This window comes from Cherax quadricarinatus, chromosome 78 (assembly GCF_038502225.1).
Source record: "Cherax quadricarinatus isolate ZL_2023a chromosome 78, ASM3850222v1, whole genome shotgun sequence".
Classification (NCBI taxonomy): domain Eukaryota; kingdom Metazoa; phylum Arthropoda; class Malacostraca; order Decapoda; family Parastacidae; genus Cherax; species Cherax quadricarinatus.
Window position 1 is genome coordinate 18,717,056 of NC_091369.1, and position 19,454 is coordinate 18,736,509.

The 19,454-nt window shown below is 45.4% G+C and overlaps 1 protein-coding gene across 2 annotated transcripts in view; it reads left to right on the plus strand.

Moving 5' to 3' along the window:
* The window catches only part of LOC128701483 (carboxypeptidase B-like), a 176,863-nt gene that overhangs the window by 126,625 nt on the left and 30,784 nt on the right, over positions 1-19,454 (plus strand). For both annotated transcript variants that reach the window (XM_070101749.1, XM_070101750.1), the window contains exons 9-10: positions 572-687; positions 13,727-13,816. In XM_070101749.1, the coding sequence (XP_069957850.1) occupies positions 572-687; positions 13,727-13,816 (206 nt within the window). The remainder of the gene's footprint in view (positions 1-571; positions 688-13,726; positions 13,817-19,454) is intronic.

The following is a 19,454-nucleotide window of genomic DNA, read 5'->3' on the forward strand; positions in this document are numbered from 1 at the left end:
CATGACTATGAACACAAACACAGGTACTGAATTCATGTCATCACTGATTCGTGCAAGTTAAAAGGTACTTATATGAACAGTGACACAAAATTACACTTGTAGATATATAATCAAACGCAGGAGTTTGTATGGACTCAGTCACTAGTTTACTTCTGAACACAAACATAGTTATGTGGAAATGTTTATAGAGACTAATAGAGGAGAATCATTGAATACAATTCAACGTTTTATTTTTCTTTTCATCCGCATCTGTGATGTGCCTACTATGCCCTGCTGCCCTGCTGCCCTGCTGTCCTGCTGCCTTGCTGCCCTGCTGCCCTGCTGCTCCTGCTGCTCCTGCTGCTCCTGCTGCTCCTGCTGCCCTGCTGCTCCTGCTGCTCCTGCTGCTCCTGCTGCCCTGCTGCTCCTGCTGCTCCTGCTGCCCTGCTGCTCCTGCTGCTGCCCTGCTGTCCTGCTCTCTGATGTGACTGCCACTACTGTACTTGTCCTGTCTGTGCAATGCTACTACTGTACTACGTTCCTACTGAATCCCGCCCTTGATGTACGCCGCCACTGTTGTACTTACTCTCAGAGGCAGGCTCAAGCGACCGTCCCTGTTCCCCAGAATACATTGGATCTCAGGCCTTCAGTGAACCAGAGACCAGAACTCTACGAGACATCCTGCTGCGAGACTATAATCGTACACAAGTCAGTGGGAGAGAGATGGAAAGAGAGAGAGAGAGAGAGAGAAAGAGAGAGAGAGAGAGAGAGAGAGAGAGAGAGAGAGAGAGAGAGAGAGAGAGAGAGAGAAAGAGAGAGAGAGAGAGAGAGAGAAAGAGAGAGAGAGAGAGAGAGAGAGAGAGAGAGAGAGAGAGAGAGAGAGAGAGAGAGAGAGAGAGAGAGAGAGAGAGAGAGGGCCTCTTAGCAAAACTTCAAGCACTGGGAATTGCAGGCTCTACGCTATGTCTCCTCAGTGATTACCTTCATGGTAGATCTCTAAGTGTAGTCCTCAATGGAACAGAATCAGCAAGGCATCCTATTGGGGCAAGTGTTCCACAAGGAAGTGTGCTGGGTCCACTGTTATGGAATGTCTACTTCAACGACCTTCTTCATCTCATCCCAGAATCACATGCATATGCAGACGACTGTACACTGACATTCACTTATCCAAGAGAAAGAAATGCCAGCTGCTCTGGTACATCAATCACCAGCTGAGAGCTATATCAGCTTGGGGAAATAGATGGCAAGTAACATTTGCACCTGAGAAAACGCAAATGATGATCGTCTCTAGGCACCATGATGGTAATGCTGGTGCAGTAGTAAGGATGAATGGGACGATGTTGGCACCTGGAGAAGAAGTTGATATCCTTGGGGTGAAATTTGACTCCAAACTAACCATGAAGAACCATGTTGTAAATCTTGCAAACAAGGCAGCCAGGAAGCTTACAGCACTTCGCCGTATCTCGCATCTGCTTGACAGTAGGGGTTGCAAGATCCTGTACGAGGCACAAGTACGCTCACACCTTGAGTATGCTCCACTTTCTTGGTTTGCCTGCCCCTCCCCCTCATCTGCGACTGCTTGACAGAGTAGAGAACAGAGCAAGACGTCTCATCTCTCGCCTGGACCCATCCTGGATAGATCTGTCATTTCAGCAGAGCCTTCAACATAGGAGGATGTGGGTGGCCTTACTGTTATGTACAAGGCCAATATTGTCAAAATACCACACTTGGATCCACTTCGAGGACAGCGTGAAACAAGCTTTTATGCCACAAGACGGGCAGAAAGCAGCAACTTCTCTGGCTGTACCCTTCTCCAGAACATCACTCCATCTGAGATCTTACATACCCAGGATGACTCGAGTATGGAACACATTCGTACAGCATAATGATGTCAACGAGATAACGTCAGTTGATCAAATGAAAATGCTGGCCCACAGATGGCTCCAACTTCATCCTGTTCCCTACTTGTATGTCTCATAACAATAAAAATGCTTTCAAATGAGCTGATGTAGGTAACAGCTCTTAGCTTGTCAATAAAGTTAGGAATCCTTAACCTGTAAATAGCTGTCAATAAAGCTAGGGATCCTTAACCTTGTCAAACCCTGTGTAAAAAAAAAAAAAAAAAAAAAAAAAAAAAAAAAAAAAAAAAAAAAGAGAGAGAGAGAGAGAGAGAGAGAGAGAGAGAGAGAGAGAGAGAGAGAGAGAGAGAGAGAGAGAGAGAGAGAGAGAGAGAGCCTCCTCTGGGATGACTTCACACCGCAAAATAGCAAGATTATCTACGCTATCTGGCTATTGTCCCAGTAGATACTGCAGTGTTTGTGGGTATACCACAAGGGACAAGGATCTTCTTGGATGTAAGGAGCCTACTTGTTCCAACTACGCCTACCACAGATTGCACTCCAGAAGAAGAATTTTGTTGCAGCCAGGTTGAAAATTTCAGAAAATTTAAGGATATCCATAATCCTGTGGTATATGTGGATACAAGCCTGGAGCTACAGGAGGAGGGTTCAGAAGTCCTACCTCAGGGACTCCTGTCCAAAGATCAAGACTGCCCTCTTGGGCTGTGTTGTAAAGTTGCAGCTAAGATAATCCATCACATTGAAGCACTTCATGAGCTCCTCAAATCATTAGATAACCTACAAGCTATTGTAGAAGGTCAGTGCAAGCCTACATTAAGTGACGTAAGCTGCTCAGCTGATGGCGACACTATTGACAAAGACTGGAAGTCCCACACTGAGCTTAACTCAGGGGTAAACATCTGGTGGAATTCTGTCATCGCTAAGGTCCCACAGACTGACAGAGTTCAAAACACTACCTTTGGGAATTCTAACACAATTCCTCTGACCACCACAGAGGAACAAATCCTCTTCCCAGCAACGTGGGAAGCCTTGGATCTGTTAATTCTCCTACACCTGACATCTCTGCTTCCAGCCACTGCCAGTCTACTTGACAGTGCACATACCATCTCTGATCCTACACCTGTCAGCACACCTGCCGATACTATTCTAGAATCTGGTAATAGTGCTTCGACAGCAAGCTCTGAGCCAGGAGTTTCTCCACCAGAGAACGGTGGCAGTTAGTGATCAGGGAACTATCACTGAACCTGATCACCTGCTGCGCCGAAGTACGAACAGCAGGGACACATCTGTCAGAACTGGTAGAGGGCGGGGTAGAGGACGTGGAGGAGGACGTGGTGGAGGAAGACATCTACAGCCGTCTCACCCTCCTCCACTAACACAGTTCCAGCGGCAGAATCCGAGGACAAATCTGCGAAACACAGGAGGTACAACAAATCCTAGTCCACCCTCCCAGGCACCTAGGCTGTGCTCGCTGTCACCGGAAGGGCACTCTGCCAACAACTGCCTGCGAGATACCAGGTGTAACTACTGCTACAAGAAAGGACATAAGGAGGACCAGTGTCGGAAGAAAAAGGAACTTGACAGACAGGGCCACCTGTTTAGAGACCTGTTCTCAGAACAAACCAGCAGGATCTCTGAATTGGTAAACACTCTCGTCACTCACTCAGCTACTCCTATCCCAGCCCAGCAGGTGGAGGTTGGGCCTTATACAAGACCACAGACCTACATCCCTGCAGCTGCCTCAGTACCCTACCTCTCTCAAGGGCAGGCACCTTACATTCCCTACACACCCACCACCTCAAGCTGACCACTTCATCATGAGGAGCCAGTCTATCAGCATCCTGTCGGCCAACATTAGAGGTTTCATTACTAATGTTGGAGAGCTCACACATAGCTTTGTGAACACTCGACGTCCCGACATGATAGCTGTTGATGCTTGTTTTGGATGACAGGACTCCAGAAAATTTTGCAAGAATTGCTGGCTACACCTCATGGATGAGAAGAGACAGGCAAGGGCAAGGGCAAGGAGGAGGTGTTGCTGTGTGCTTCTCGAAAAGTGTTCATGCCCAGCACATAGATGTTGCCACCCCTACACATCTTGAAATGATGTTCTTCAAGCTCTGTATAAACACTAGTACCTCTGTACTAGCATGTGCAATGTACAGACCTCAGTGGCAACATGCAGACCCTATCAACTTCCTAATGGAAAATATTGACTCCTTCTGCTACAACACAACTGTCAACATATTATAATTGTTGGTGACCTCAACCAGCACCTTATACAGAGGGACTTTGATGACCTTCTTGCAGTGTTTGACATGAGAAACTTTGTTGATTTCCCTACTCATATCTCTGGCTCCTCCCTTGACCCAGTAGTGAGTGATCTGGCAGAAGGCATAGTCACTTGTCAACCCCTCGGGTACGTTGGATCGTCTGACCACAAGGCTGTTTTTACCACACTTAAGATCCCAACAGAACGAGGTGAGGAGTCCACACGCACAACCTGGCTATGGGTGGGAAAGAGGTAATTGGCCAGCCCTTTGCTCTGAGCTCGCCACCACCGACTGGAATGCTCTTCTCCAGGGGGATGTTGACAACCAAGTGAAAGCCTTCACTGGACACATCCCTAATCTGCAACAAGAACACATTCCTCACCGGCAATATGTGACAAAGCCTACAGATCAGCCTTGGTTTGGCTTTCGTTGTAGAGAGGCTGCTACTGCTAAGTACAAAGCATGGCGAAGGTATAAGAGACATCCTACCACCTATAACAGGAACTTGCACATGCAAGCCTGTAGGCATATGGGTGATGTTCAAAAGTGGGCCATTGCTAAATGGGAGTTGGACACTAAAAGAAAGTTAGCATCAGGTAGGGTAGGCTCCAAAACCTGGTGGTCCCTGGTCAAGGACAGACAAGGTTATCTGCCTGATGAACTTATTCCACCTCTAAATCGACAGGATGGGACCTCTTTGCTGAACACTTTGCTACCAAAATGCAAGTTCCTGATCCAGCAAGGGACCCTCCTTGGCTAGCTGCAAGAACTGCATCAAAACTGTCAGGGGTGACAATAAGGCAGGAGGAGGTGCATTTCCTTCTTAAATCACTTGACCAAGAAAAGGCTGTGGGCCCAGACAAGTTGAGCCCAAGATTGTTGAGAAGATGTGCAGACCAGCTAGCAGCACCTCTAACTGCATCTTTCAGCACTGCCTAGTACAGTGCAAATGGCCCTCTCCATGGAAAGAGGCAAATGTAGTCCCTGTTCACAAAAAGAAGAGCAGAGCAGAAATCAGCAACTACAGACCAGTGTCACTCCTGTCAATCACTGGTAAGATCCTTGAGACAATAATCTCAAGACAAATGACAGATTTTTTTTTGACTACCACTCACTACTTTGTGATCGTCAATATGGCTTCAGGAAAGGTTACTCTGCTGCTGATCTGTTGTTAAACCTCCACTAAGTGGCACCAGTCACTGGATGAATCCAAAGTCAGCTGTGTGGTAGCACTGGACATTGCTGGCGCTTTCGACCGGGGTGTGGCACCAGGGCCTCTTAGCAAAACTTCAAGCACTGGGAATTGCAGGCTCTACGCTATGTCTCCTCAGTGATTACCTTCATGGTAGATCTCTAAGTGTAGTCCTCAATGGAACGGAATCAGCAAGACATCCTATTGGGGCAAGCGTTCCACAAGGAAGTGTGCTGGGTCCACTGTTATGGAATGTCTACTTCAACGACCTTCTTCATCTCATCCCAGAATCACATGCATATGCAGACGACTGTACACTGACATTCACTTATCCAAGAGAAGAAATGCCAGCTGCTCTAAGCTACATCAATCACCAGCTGAGAGCCTATATCAGCTTGGGGAAATAGATGGCAAGTAACATTTGCACCTGAGAAAACGCAAATGATGATCGTCTCTAGGCACCATGATGGTAATGCTGGTGCAGTAGTAAGGATGAATGGGAGGATGTTGGCACCTGGAGAAGAAGTTGATATCCTTGGGGTGAAATTTGACTCAAACTAACCATGAAGAACCATGTTGTAAATCTTGCAAACAAAGCAGCCAGGAAGCTTACAGCACTTCGCCGTATCTCGCATCTGCTTGACAGTAGGGGGTTGCAAGATACTGTACGAGGCACAAGTACGCTCACACCTTGAGTATGCTCCACTTTCTTGGTTTGCCTGTCCCCTCCCCCCTCTCATCTGCGACTGCTTGACAGAGTAGAGAACAGAGCAAGACGTCTCATCTCTCGCCTGGACCCATCCTGGATGGATCTGTCATTTCAGCAGAGCCTTCAACATAGGAGGGATGTGGGTGGCCTTACTGTTATGTACAAGGCCAATATTGTCAAAATACCACACTTGGATCCACTTCGAGGACAGCGCGAAACAAGCTTTTATGCCACAAGACGGGCAGAAAGCAGCAACTTCACTCTGGCTGTACCCTTCTCCAGAACATCACTCCATCTGAGATCATACATACCCAGGATGACTCGAGTATGGAACACATTCGTTCAGCATAATGATGTCAACGAGATAACGTCAGTTGATCAAATGAAAATGCTGGCCCACAGATGGCTCCAACTTCATCCTGTTCCCTACTTGTATGTCTCATAACAATAAAAATGCTTTCAAATGAGCTGATGTAGGTAACAGCTCTTAGCTTGTCAATAAAGTTAGGAATCCTTAACCTGTAAAAATAGCTTGTCAATAAAGCTAGGGATCCTTAACCTTGTCAAACCATGTGAAAAAAAAAAAAAAAAAAAAAAAAAAGAGAGAGAGAGAGAGAGAGAGAGTGAGAGAGAGAGAGAGAGAGAGCGAGAGCGAGAGCGAGAGCGAGAGAGAGAGAGAGAGAGAGAGAGAGAGAGAGAGAGAGAGAGAGAGAGAGAGAGAGAGAGAGAGAGAGAGAGATAGAGAGAGAGAGAGAGAGAGAGAGAGAGAGAGAGAGAGAGAGAGAGAGAGAGAGAGAGAGAGAGAGAGAGAGAGAGAGAGAGAACAGTTGACGTCCCGGCATTATTGCCCGTTGTTGAGACATTGTTGGACGACAGGACTCCGGAAATTTTTGCTAGACTACGCCTCATGGATGAGCAGAAACAGGCAATAACAAGGTGATGCTCTGTGCTTCTCTAAAAGTGTACATGCTCAGCCCATTGATGTTGCCCTCTCTACTCACTTAGAAATGATGTTCGTCAAGCTATGCATAAACACTACTACCTCTTTATTAGCAAGTGCAATATACAGACCTCAGTAGCAACATGCAAACTCCCATCAACTTCCTGATAGTAAATGGTGACCTCATCCAACATCTTATACAGAGGGACTCGGATGACCTTCTTGCAGTGTTTGACATGAAAAACTGTTGATTTCCTTACTCACATCTCTGGCTCTTCCCTAGACCCAGCAGTGAGTCATCTGTCGGAAATAATAGCCACTTGCCAGCCCCCTTGGCTATGTTGGATCAGCTGACCACAAGGCTGTCCTTACGACATTGAAGATTCCAACCGAACGAGGTGAAGAAGCTACACCCACAACCTAGCTGTGGGAAAGAGGAAACTGGCCAGCACTATGCTCTGAGCTCGCCACCTCCGATTGGAACACTCAAGTGAATGTCTTCACTGGATACATCCTTAATCTACAACAAGAAAATTCCTCACCGGCAGTGTATGACGAAGCCTACAGATCAGACATGGTTCGACTTTCGTTGTAGAGAGGCTGCTTCTGCTAAGTACAAGGTTTGGCGAAGGTATAAGAGACGTCCCACTACCTGTAACAGGAACCTGCCCTGGCGAGTCTGTAGGCATATGGATGGAGTTCAAAAGTGTGTCATTTCTAAATGGGAGGCTGACATAAAAAGAAAACTGGCATCACTTAGAGTGGGTTCCAAAATCTGGTGATCCCTGGTCAAGGACAGACAAGGTTTTTTTCCTGATAAACTTATTCCACCTCTAAATCGACAGGATAGGACCATCTCTGCTAGTAGTCAGGAGAACGCTGATCTCTGCCTAACACTTTGCTGCAAAGAACCAGCAAAGAACCCTCCTTAGCTATCTGCAAGATCTGTGTCAAAGCTGTTAGTGGTGACAATAAACAGAGGAGGTGTATCCTCTTCTTAAACCCCTGGACCAAGAAAAGGCTGTGGGGCCAAACAAGTTGAGCCTAAGATTGTTGAGTAGAAGTGCAGACCAGCTAGCAGCACCTCTAACTCGCGTCTATTAGCACTGCCTAGCACAGTGTAAATGGCCTTTTCTGTGGAAAGAGGCAAATGTAGATCCTGCTCACAAAAAGATGAGCAGAGAGGAAATCAGCATCTACCGACCAGTGTCACTCCAGAGCAAGACGCCTCATCTCTCGCCTGGACCCAACCTGGATAGATCTGTCATTTCACCAGAGCCTTGAACACCGGAGGGATGTGTACAAGGCCAAAGTCGTCAAAGTATCAGCAACTCACATTTACCAGCAATGCCTAGCACAGTATAAATGGCTTTCTCTGTGGAAAGAAGCAAATAAAGTCCCTACTCAAAGAAGAACAGAGCGGAATTCAGCAACTACCGACCAGTGTCCCTCCTGTCAACCACTAACAAAATTCTTGATTCAACAATCTTACGGTAGATGACAGTATTTCTCGACTACCACTTGCTTCTTTGTGACCGTCAATATGGCTTTTGAAAAGGTCACTCTGTTGATGATCTGCCGTTAAATCTCTCCATTGGGTGAATCCAAAGTCAGGTGTGTTGTAGCCCTAGACATTGCTGGAGCTATCGCCTGAGTTTGGCACCAGGAATTCTTGGCAAAACTGCAAGCACTTGTAATCACCGGCTCTATACTATGCCTTTTCAGTGATTACAATCAATTATAGTAATAATAATAATAGGGAACGAATGGATTTGATAGTTAAAAATAGGAGATTAGACTTATTAAATGGAGTTAGAGTATTGGGAAGGTGGAGGGAATATTTTGAGGAATTGTTAAAAGGGGGATGAAGATAGGGAAGCTGTGATTTCGTATATAGGGGAAGGAGGAATAACATCTTGTAGGAGTGAGGAAGAGCCAGTTGTGAGTGTGGGGGAAGTTCGTGAGGCAGTGGGTAGAATGAAAGTGGGGTAATGCAGCTGGGATTAATGAGATAATGATAGAAATGTTAAGAGTAGGTGGGGGATATAGTTTTGGAGTGGTTGGAGCTATTATTTAATAAATATATGGAAGAGGGTAAGATACCTAGGGATTACCAGAGAGCGTGCATAGTTCCTTTGTATAAAGGCAAAGGGGACAAAGGAGAGTGCAAAAATTATAGAGGAATAAGTCTGTTGAGTATACCTGGTAAAGTGTATGTTAGAGTTTTTATTGAAAGAATTAAGAGTAAGACGGAGAGTAAGATAGCAGATGAACAAGGAGGCTTTAGGAAAGGTAAGGAGTGTGTGGACCAAGTGTTTACAAGGAAACATATAGGTGAATAGTATTTAGATAAGGCTAAAGAGGTTTTTGTGGTATTTATGGATTTGGAAAAGGCGTATGACAGGGTGGATACGGGAGCAATGTGGAATATGTTGCAGGTGTATGGAATAAGAGGTAGGTTACTGAAAGCAGCGAAGAGTTTTTACGAGGATAGTGAGGCTCAGGTTAGAGTATGTAGGAGAGAGGGAGATTATTTCCCAGTAAAAGTAGGCCTTAGACAAGGATGTGTAATGTCACCGAGGTTGCTCAGTATATTTATAGATAGGGTTGTAAAAGAAGTGAATGCGCGTGTCTTGGCAAAAGGTGTGGGGTTAAAAGATAAAGAATCTAACACAAAGTGGGAGTTGTCACAGTTGCTCTTTGCTGATGACACTGTGCTTTTGGGAGATTCTAAAGAGAAATTGCAGAAGGTGGTGGATGAGTTTGATAGGGTATGTAAAAGAATATAATTAAAAGTGAATATAGGAAAGAGTATGGTGATGAGGATAACAAAAAAATAGGTGATGAAAGACTGGATATCAGATTGGAGGGAGAGAGTATGGAGGAGGTGAATGTATTCAGATATCTGGGAGTGGACGTGTCATCAGTTGGTTCTATGAAAGATGAGGTGAATCATAGAATTGATGAGTGGAAAAAGGTGAGTTGTGCACTTAGGAGTCTGTGGAGACAAAGAACTTTATCCATGGAAGCAAAGAGGGGAATGTATAAGTGTATAGTTATACCAACACTCTTATATGGGTGTGAAGCATGGGTGGTGAATGTTGCAACAAGGAGAAGGCTGGAGGCAGTGATGTCATGTGTGAGGGCAATGTGTGGTGTGAATATAATGCATAGAATTCGAAGTTTGGAAATTAGAAGGTGCGGGATCACTGTAACTATTATGCAGAGGGCTGAGGAGGGGTTGTTGAGGTGGTTCGGACATGTAGAGAGAATGGAACAAAACAGAATGACTTCGAGAGTGTATAAGTTTGTAGTGGAGGGAAGGCGGGAAAGGGGTCGGCCTAGGAAAGTTTGGAAGGAGGAAGTAAAGAGGTTTAGTGTGCGAGGGGCTTGGACTTCCAGCAAGCATGCGTGAGTGTATTTGATAAGAGTAAATGGACGTGCTGCTGGAGTTTGCGCAAAGTAACATTCATGAAAGGATTCAGGGAAACCGGCAGGCCACACTTGAGTCCTGGAGATGGGAAGCACAGTGCCGGCACTCTGAAGGAGGGGTGTTAATGTTGCAGTTTTGTAACTGTAGTTTAGGAAAGCTTCTGGCAAGACAGTGATGGAGTGAATGATGGTGAAAGTTTTTCTTTTTCTGGCCACCCTGCCTTGGTGGGAATGGCCGATGTGTTAAAAAAGTAAATATAATAATAATAATAATAATAATAATAATAATAATAATAGTAATAATAATAATAATAATAATAATAATAATAATAATAATAATAATAATAATAATAATAATAATTATAATATCTTTATTTCTTTAAGTACATGTACAAGGTATTCAGGCCTAGCTGACATCCATGACAAACTACTTATTATAACAAACTACTTGTTATGCTGAGCATTTCGGGCAAATTAGGTCACTTTTGTCCCAGGATGCGACCCACACCAGTCAACTAACACCCAGGTACCCATTTTACTGAAGGGGAACATAGACAACCGATTTAAGGAAACACGCCCAATGTTTCTACCCTCGCCGGGAAATGATCCCTGACACTCGCTAAGCGTAGTTCTCAACGGATAGTCTGCAAGACACTTTGTTGGAGAAAGCGTGAAACAGGGAGTGTGCTTGGCCATTGCTATGAAATTCTACTTCAATGACCGTCATGTTATCCCAGAATTCCAAGTATATGCAGATGACTGTACTCTTGACCTTTACTTATCCAAGAGAGGAAATGCTAGCTGTTGTAAGTAACATCAATCACCAGCTTACAGCTATATCAGTCTGGGGAAAACGATAGCAGGTCACATTTGCTCCTGAGAAAACACAAATGATGGTCTATAGGCACCATGATGGTAATGCTGGAATAGAAGTAAGAATGAATGGGAGAGTGCTGGTACCTGGGGACGAGGCTAATATCCTTGGGGTGAAATTTGACTCCAGACTGACAATGAAGAACCACATTGTATGTTTTACAAACAAAGCAGCAAGGAAGCTTACAACACTTCGACGAATGTCGAAGTGTTGTAAGCTCACACCTTGAGTTTACTCCACTTTCTTGGATAGCTTGTCCTCCGTCTCATCTGCGACTTTTTTGACAGAATAGAGAACAGAGCAAGACGGCTCATCTCTCGCCTGGACCCAGCCTAAAGAGATCTGTTATTTCAGCGGAGCATTCAGTACAGGAGGGATGTGGGCAGCCTTACTGTTATGTACAAGGTCAATGTTTTTAAGGTACCACACTTGGCTTCACTCCGAGAACAGTGAGAAGTGAGCTTCTAGACAACAAGACGGGCAACAAAGAGGAACTACACTCAGACTGTACTCTTCTCCAGAATATCGTTTCATCTGCGATCATTTATTTCTAGAATGACTCGCACCTGGAACATGTTCCTTCAGCATAATGACAAAACACAAATAACAAATAAACCGCACATAGTAGAAAGGAGCTTACGACGACGTTTCGGCCTGACTTAGACCGAAATGTCGTTGTAAGCTCCTCTTTCCTATGTGCGGGATATTTGAGTATTGTTCCAGTCACGGTATTGTATTTTTTTTTTTTTGTCTTTATCGAAAAAAGTCAGTTGGCCAAATAAAACCGCTAGCCCACAGATGGCTCCAGTCAGATGGCTCCAGTCATCTGTATATATCTTAACAACAAAAAGGCTTTCAAAAAAAAAAAAAAAGCTTGAGCTTCTACCATCTGCAGCTCACAAGACTGCCATCCCCATGAGCCCCTTTGAGGCGGGGCAGATGGCAGACCAGAGGCCTAGCTTCTCCCTACGAGCCCCGTGAGGGCGGGGAATGTGGCTAGGCCTAGGGACAGTTGGTCCCAAAGATGAGGAGGTACTTGTACCTCCTCCCATGGGAGACTTAGGTCTCGAGACACTCCCCAGATAGGGAGCCAAGGCCGGGTCACCACTACTTGGCAAAGACCCGGGCCGAGAGAGTACCGGCGAATAAAAAAAAAAAGGCTTTCAAATGATCTGATATAGGTAGCAGGTTTTAGCTTGTAAATAAAATTAGGAAGGCTAGACATAACTTTGTAAATCCCTGTGTAAAAGCAATAAAGGAGAGAGAGAGAGAGAGAGAGAGAGAGAGAGAGAGAGAGAGAGAGAGAGAGAGAGAGAGAGAGAGAGAGAGAGTAAACAACATTTGGCAGTCACGTGCGTCTCAGGCAATATTCTCAGAACTATGCTCACCCAAAGGACTTTTAGGAAGATTTGCATCCTGTGTTCCTAAGCCTGTACTGTTTATGTGTGTAGATTTTGCTTTACTCATGGGAGTAACACCTAAGTTGTGCTTCTATTCTCATAGTATTGGTGGAACAAACATACAGCAAGGGTAGTGGCGTTCGCTGTTGATGTAATAACCATGATGATCCAAGAACTATCTTCAAAACAAGCAGCTTTACTGGCCAGCGTTGTCAGGTAACTTAACCATCGTAGGTCAGTGATTCAAACTGGCAGCCAGAAAGCCCTTCCAGTTACGGTGGATATGTAAACTGCTGGCACTCGTAGAGACTGAAGGGTTGGAATAACCACTTCCAAAGACACTTACAGGAGTCTGACATCTACTTCGATCCCTCACGACTTATACTTACCAAGGCAATTTCTGATTGACTAGAAAAACACGAGATTCCCAGAAACACATCAGCATGTTACTCAGCGGGTTGTAGAGAAATGAGGAAAAAATATGAAGTCAATATAGGCAAAAAAAAAAGAGAAAAATTAAATAGCCAAACACAAAAAAACAAGTGTCTCGAGGAGGATAAGACACCGAGAGTCAGGAGTAGGAGACTCACATTGTTTACCCTACTCACTGACGTAGTTCATACCTTGGTCATTAAGCTGCGCTGATACTCGCATTACTCTCCCAGTAGGGAGACAACTAGACTAACAACCTCTCACTGTCATTCACTGCTACACAAGGTAAACATACCCACACTACCTTTTCATCACAGGGTCATTTGACATTTGATGTACAAAAGCCTTTAACAAAATAGCTAATGAATGAATGATGATCTGTGTTTCCTTTATAAGTCACTCAGTCTTGGTGAGAACCAGCCGAAGTAGTTAAAAAATCATCTTTATGTCTAACATTATTTATGTTGTGGGAGATAATAAGGGAGAAGACAGCGAGTGAAAAAAGCGAGTGAGTCAGAGAGCGATTAATGAATAGAGAAAGAGTAGGAATGTGAGCAGGTTAGGGATGGACCGAGTGAATGAGTGAAAGAGTGGGAGAAGAAGTCTACACAGAACTAACTAGGCTTTGTTTTTCAGGCGTTCGTCAGCATCCACTCATACGGACAAGCCATCCTCCACCCCTGGAGCTACACCACCACCGCCACCAGAAGCAATGCTGGTAGACTGGTGAGTGATCTCCAGGTTCTGTACCTCGTGATGGTGGCTCTGGTAGACTGGTGATTGATCTCCAGGTTTTGTGCCTCGTGATGGTGGCTCTGGTAGACTGGTGATTGATCTCCAGGTTTTGTGCCTTGTGATGGTGGCTCTGGTAGACTGGTGAGTGATCTCCAGGTGCTGTACCTCGTGATGGTGGCTCTGGTAGACTGGTGATTGATCTCCAGGTTTTGTGCCTTGTGATGGTGGCTCTGGTAGACTGGTGAGTGATCTCCAGGTGCTGTACATTATGATGGTGGCTCTGGTAGACTGGTGATTGATCTCCAGGTTTTGTGCCTCGTGATGGTGGCTCTGGTAGACTGGTGAGTGATCTCCAGGTGCTGTACATAAGGATGGTGGCTCTGGTGCACTGGTGAGGTGAGGTGAGTTTCTGACAAAGCTTTGGTAAGATGGGAGAGGAAGAAGGATGGGTATGGATGGAATGTTGGAAAGGTTTGTGAGGGTGGTGGGGTAGGTAGGGTTTTAAAGGTAAGTGGCCTATCCACTTTGGTGCAATTTAAATACGCGTGTGTGTTGTGTAATTTGTAGAAAAGCTGAATTCATGAGAGAGGTATACCTCCTGCCCTTCAATTTGCATACCGGTGTGCCACTGAATTGAAAGGATGTACTGTTTGCAATTGCCTTTTTTTTTGCGCAAGAGGTCGGTCGTAAGGCTGCGACTGCAGGTGGTAGTTGCAGGTTGTCTGATGGAGGTTGGTTGCATTCCTGGGGTTGGTTGGCTAAGCACTTCCAGGGGCGGTGTCCTGCTGTAGGATGGTTGTAGATGATATAAGGTTAGTTGTAAGGTGTTATTATTATTATTAAAGATTCACGGATATTCTCCCGGCCCAGGCCTTTTCCAAGTGGTGGCTCGGCCTTGGCTGCCTGTCTACGGAGTGTCTGAGACCTAAGTCTCCCATGGGAGGAGGCACAAATACCCCCTCATCTTTGGGACCAACTGTCCCCAGTCCTGTCATAAGAACATAAGAATGTAGGAACACTGCAGAAGGCCTTCTGGCCCATACGAGGCAGGTCCTTATCAAAACGACATCTACCTAAAGCTACTCAAGAAATAACTCCCGTACCCCTTAACACCAATCAAACACAGCCCCTCCCACTCATATATTTGTCCAGTCTCTTCTTAAAGCTACCCAAGGTCCTAGCCTCTATCACCCCACTGGGAAGACTGTTCCACGCATCTACAACTCTGTTAGAAAACCAGTACTTACCTATGTCCTTTCTAAATCTAAATTTATCCAACTTAAATCCATTATTCCTGGTTCTTACCTGGTTCGACACCCTCAGTACTTTATTAATGTCTCCCTTGTTTATGCCCGTCATCCACTTATACACTTCAATGATATCTCCCCTCATTCTACGCCTCTCCAGAGAGTGGAGATTTAAGGCTTTAAGTCTATCTTCATACGGGAGGTTCCTTACACAGTAAATCATTTTAGTCATTCTTCTCTGTATGTTCTCTAATGAGTCTATGTCCATCCTGTAGTAAGGGGACCAAAACTGAGCAGCATAATCTAAATGAGGCCTCACTAGTGATGTATAGAGCTGTAAAATAACTTTTGGACTTCTGTTACTTATACTTCTTGAGATAAATCCAAGTAATCTGTTGGCCTTGTTGTACCCTTAAAGTTTTGAGGTGGTCAGTCCCTCAGTCTGGAGAAGAGCATTGTTCCATAGTATGAAACAATATGGAGATGAAGTGAACGAACGAACGAACGAACGAAAGTTCAGGTAAGATCCCAAATGGGATGAGCGGGGAAGACGGGACAGACGAAGAATAGTGCTGGAGAGGAGTGTTCTTAGTCGTAGAAATAGAGCCAGGGCTTAACCCAGCAGCAAAGGCGATCGTGGGACAGATATTGAAAAGAGAAATTCCGGTTCTTCTGTTGGGACTCCGGTGGGGTGAGCTGGGAGTAAGGGACTTGCGACCTTTAGAGCTAGAGAGGAGTGCAGAACTGAGTCATGTCTTAACCCAAAAAAGCTAAGGCGAACGTGGGTCAGAGAATGGTACCTGTCTTAGAAGGTACCTGTCAGCGGATCCAAGGTTATTTGTAAGTAGGGTTAGGAGCAGGATCATGCAAGGAGTAGAAAAGGTTGTGTTGGTTTGTGGGTCTGCGAATGTCTTCGTCAAGGAGAGAGGTCCAGTAGTCATGTCGTGTCTCAAGTTTGTCTATCTGTCTGTCACTGAGCCTCTTCCAGTACAGATTCAGCGCAGGGACGTCTAACTGGGCATGGAGAGACTCGCTTGTGGCGAAGTCCTCCCATCTGACATCAAGCACCCAGCGCAGCGCCTTGTTCTGGACACGCTGCAGTTTAAGTAAGTTTGTTTTTGCTGCAAGAGAGAGGGCTAGAGGAGAGTAAGTTATCAGAGGACGTATTAGGGATTTGTAGAGGTGTAGTTTGGTGCGTTGAGAGGCATGTTTCAGCTTGTAGAGGCCCGCAAGGGCCTTACTAGCTATTGCATGCCTTGAGTGAATGTGTCCGTGTAAACGAAGAAGGTAGTCAAGATTAACGCCAAGGACAGTGACAGATTGTGTGATAGGGAAGTAAGTGCGGGTGTCAGCTGTTCTGAGTTCGACAGGTAATGGAGGATCACGTTTCCTGTAGTTAAAATACGTAATGCTGGATTTTGCTGCATTGGTTTTGATCCTCCATTTTTGTTCCCAGATGGCTATCCTGTCAACCTCATTTTGTGTTTTGTGTGTGAGTGTATCTATATTGGCATGAGTGATAAGTTGTGTAATGTCGTCTGCATAGGCTAGTGTGATGGAGTTGTGGTATATAGGTGTTGGAATGTCGTTAGTGTATAAAATGTAGAGGGTAGGGGAAAGGACAGATCCCTGGGGTACTCCAGCATTTAGTGTGAAGTAGTCAGAGTAACAGCCTTGGAATTTGATTCTCATGGTACGGCCGTCTAGGAAGTTGCAGAGGAGTTTACGAGTATTGAGAGGCAGGTTGAAGTTAGTGCAGAGTTTGTACTTGAGCCCCTCGTGCCACACAGTGTCAAAAGCTTTTTCAACGTCTTTTGCAACCAGGGCTGTCCTGTTTCTTTGTTTTGTGTTTATGTGGATGTAGTTGAGAATGATGTTAATGGCATCCTGTGTGGATCTGTGTGTTCTGAAGCCAAACTGGCCATCTGAAAGTAGAGAATTATGTTCCAGGTATCTGCGAAGGCGATGATTAATGAGTTTTTCAAAGAGTTTTCCTAAAGTTTCGAGGAGGCTGATAGGGCGATAGTTTCTAGGGTCAGAGTGGTCTTTATTGGGTTTAGGAAGGAGGATAGCAGTAGCAGCTTTGAAGAGGGAAGGGAAGTATCCAGAGGCAAGGGAGGCATTGAGGAGGTTTGTGTAGGCAGTAATGATAGAGTCAGGAAGGTGTTTCAGGATAATATGGTTTAGGCCAGAGGCACCAGGAGCCTTTGGAGGAAGGTGTCTGAGGAGAGTTTTAATGTCTGTGTTGGTGAAAGGAGTGTCGAGTTCTTGGGAGGAGGTAAGAGTGTCTAGATGTATGTGGCTGTCTGGTGTTGTTTCTTGTGTGTGTGCAGTGTTCCAGTGTTCTATGTTCTGAATGTGTTGAATAACGTTAGGGTGAGGTGGGTGAGCGTGGAAGATGTTCTCCCAGATGTGTTTGAAGATGTTGGTAGCAGCCTGTGGGTCTGAGATGTGTGTGTTGTTGTGGGTGATGTGTTTGAATTTGTTGGTGGGAGTAGTGCCTCTGATTTTTTTGATAAAGTTCCAGAAGGCTTTAGTGTTTTTAACACGCTGCCTGTCCGCTTGTTGTATTAGTCGTGACCAGTGATTGTTGTGGTCTTGGTCTAGGCTGTGTAAAATGTTGTTTCTAAGGTAAGTGAGATCTAATCGGACTTGATTAAATCTATGTGTGTTGTAGAGGAAGCGGTTGTGGTAGCAGATAATTAGTCTTCTTGTTCTGAGTGACGGTTTGAAGGAATAACGAGTGGTGTGAGTTTTCTTTGGTATTGCGATGTTGGCTGCTTGTGTAATGGTGTCCTGGATGAGATCAAGTTGAGTATCGATGTCAGAGATAGGTTTGTTGTTGTAGTCATAGGTGAGGTTAATATTGTCTATGTGTTGTTTGAAAGCATCCCAGTCAGCGTTCTTGTAGGAGAATGAAGGTGTGGTTGGAATGAGGATAGGGTTGGAGGAGATGTGTAAGATGACTGGGATGTGATCAGAGCCTGTAATAGGGCCAGGTGAGATGTAATGTTGAAATAGAGAGCTGGCTCGGTTTGCCAGAATGATGTCTGGTTTGCCTTGGCCCGTGTGGTTGAAGAAGGTATTGAAGTCTGGGCCAAGATGAATTAGGTGTTTATGGTTTGTGAAGTTGAGTAATTGGTGACCAAGTTGGTTGTTACTGGTGTGATGAAAGGCAGTGTGTTTGGCATTCATGTCAGCTAGTAGGTAAGTTGGTGTGTTGGTGTAGTTGAAGACTAAGGAGAGGTCGTGTATGTTGAGAGTAGTGTTTGGGCGAGCATAGGTGGTGAAAAAGATAAAGGGGCCAAGGTGGGTGTGTATTCTGACCGCAAGACAGTGTTGGTGAATAAAAGGGATTGGGAGAAATTCATGTTTTATGTTGGAATTGACAAGGATGGCAACCCCATCGTGGGGATCATAGGGGGACTGTAGTGCAGTATAACCATAATGGCGGATACATTGAGGGGCTTTGAGGCAGGTACTGTTTAGCAAAACAATATCTGGCCTCTCTGCTTCAAGGAGCTCGGCCAGTAGGTGTCTAATTGTAAAGTAAGAACGTACGTTGAACTGAATCGCCTTAAACGTGATTTAATGGTTTCGTCTTAGCAAAGTTAATGTCGGGGGAGGAGTTTGGATTAAAGCCCGTGATAGTGGTGCCATCAGTGGATGTGTGTTTGTAGGTGCTACGGACCCGTTTCCTGGAGGGGGAGGAAGAGATGGATCTGTTTTTATGTTCTTTGGTCTGTCCGTTAGAAGTTGGGGTAGGTTTAGGTTTGAGTGGATTTTGTCTGGAGGAGGTGGAGTTGGACCTGGATGAGGTTTTGGTTGTGGTGGAGTGGGCGAAGGTGGATGCAGAGGAAGTGGAAGTTTTGGTAAGCTGTGAGGAAGTGGAAGCTTTGGAAGGGGATGAAGTGGGTAAGGAAGTGGGGGGAGGGGTGGTCGTAGCAGTAGCAGTAGGGGTGTTGGTGGGAGGTGTAGAAGTAGTGAAGAGAGGTAGTGGAGGAGGAGAGCTGGTGGGAGTAGGAAGTGGGGGGGTGGGAGAGAGGAAGGAGGGAGAGGTTGTAGGAGGCTTGGAAGAGAAGCAGGAAGGAGGGATAATTAAAGAGGGAAGATTGTTAGCAGACAAGATTAGGTTAAGGACATGTGAGTAGTCTGATTGGTAAGCTTGTGAGATTACCATCGCAGAGTGGGCAGCAGTGGCAAGTTGACAGTTAGTTTTGTAGTCTAGTGTGGGTGTAGAAGGAGAAGTGCTTGTAGTCTGTGTGTTGGTGTTTGATGTGTGTAGAGTAGAAGAGGTAGACCAAGTGCGTGGGGAGGCCCAGGCATTGGGGGTAGGGGAGGGAGGTGTGGAAGGGGAGGGAGGTAAGGAAGGGGAGGGAGGA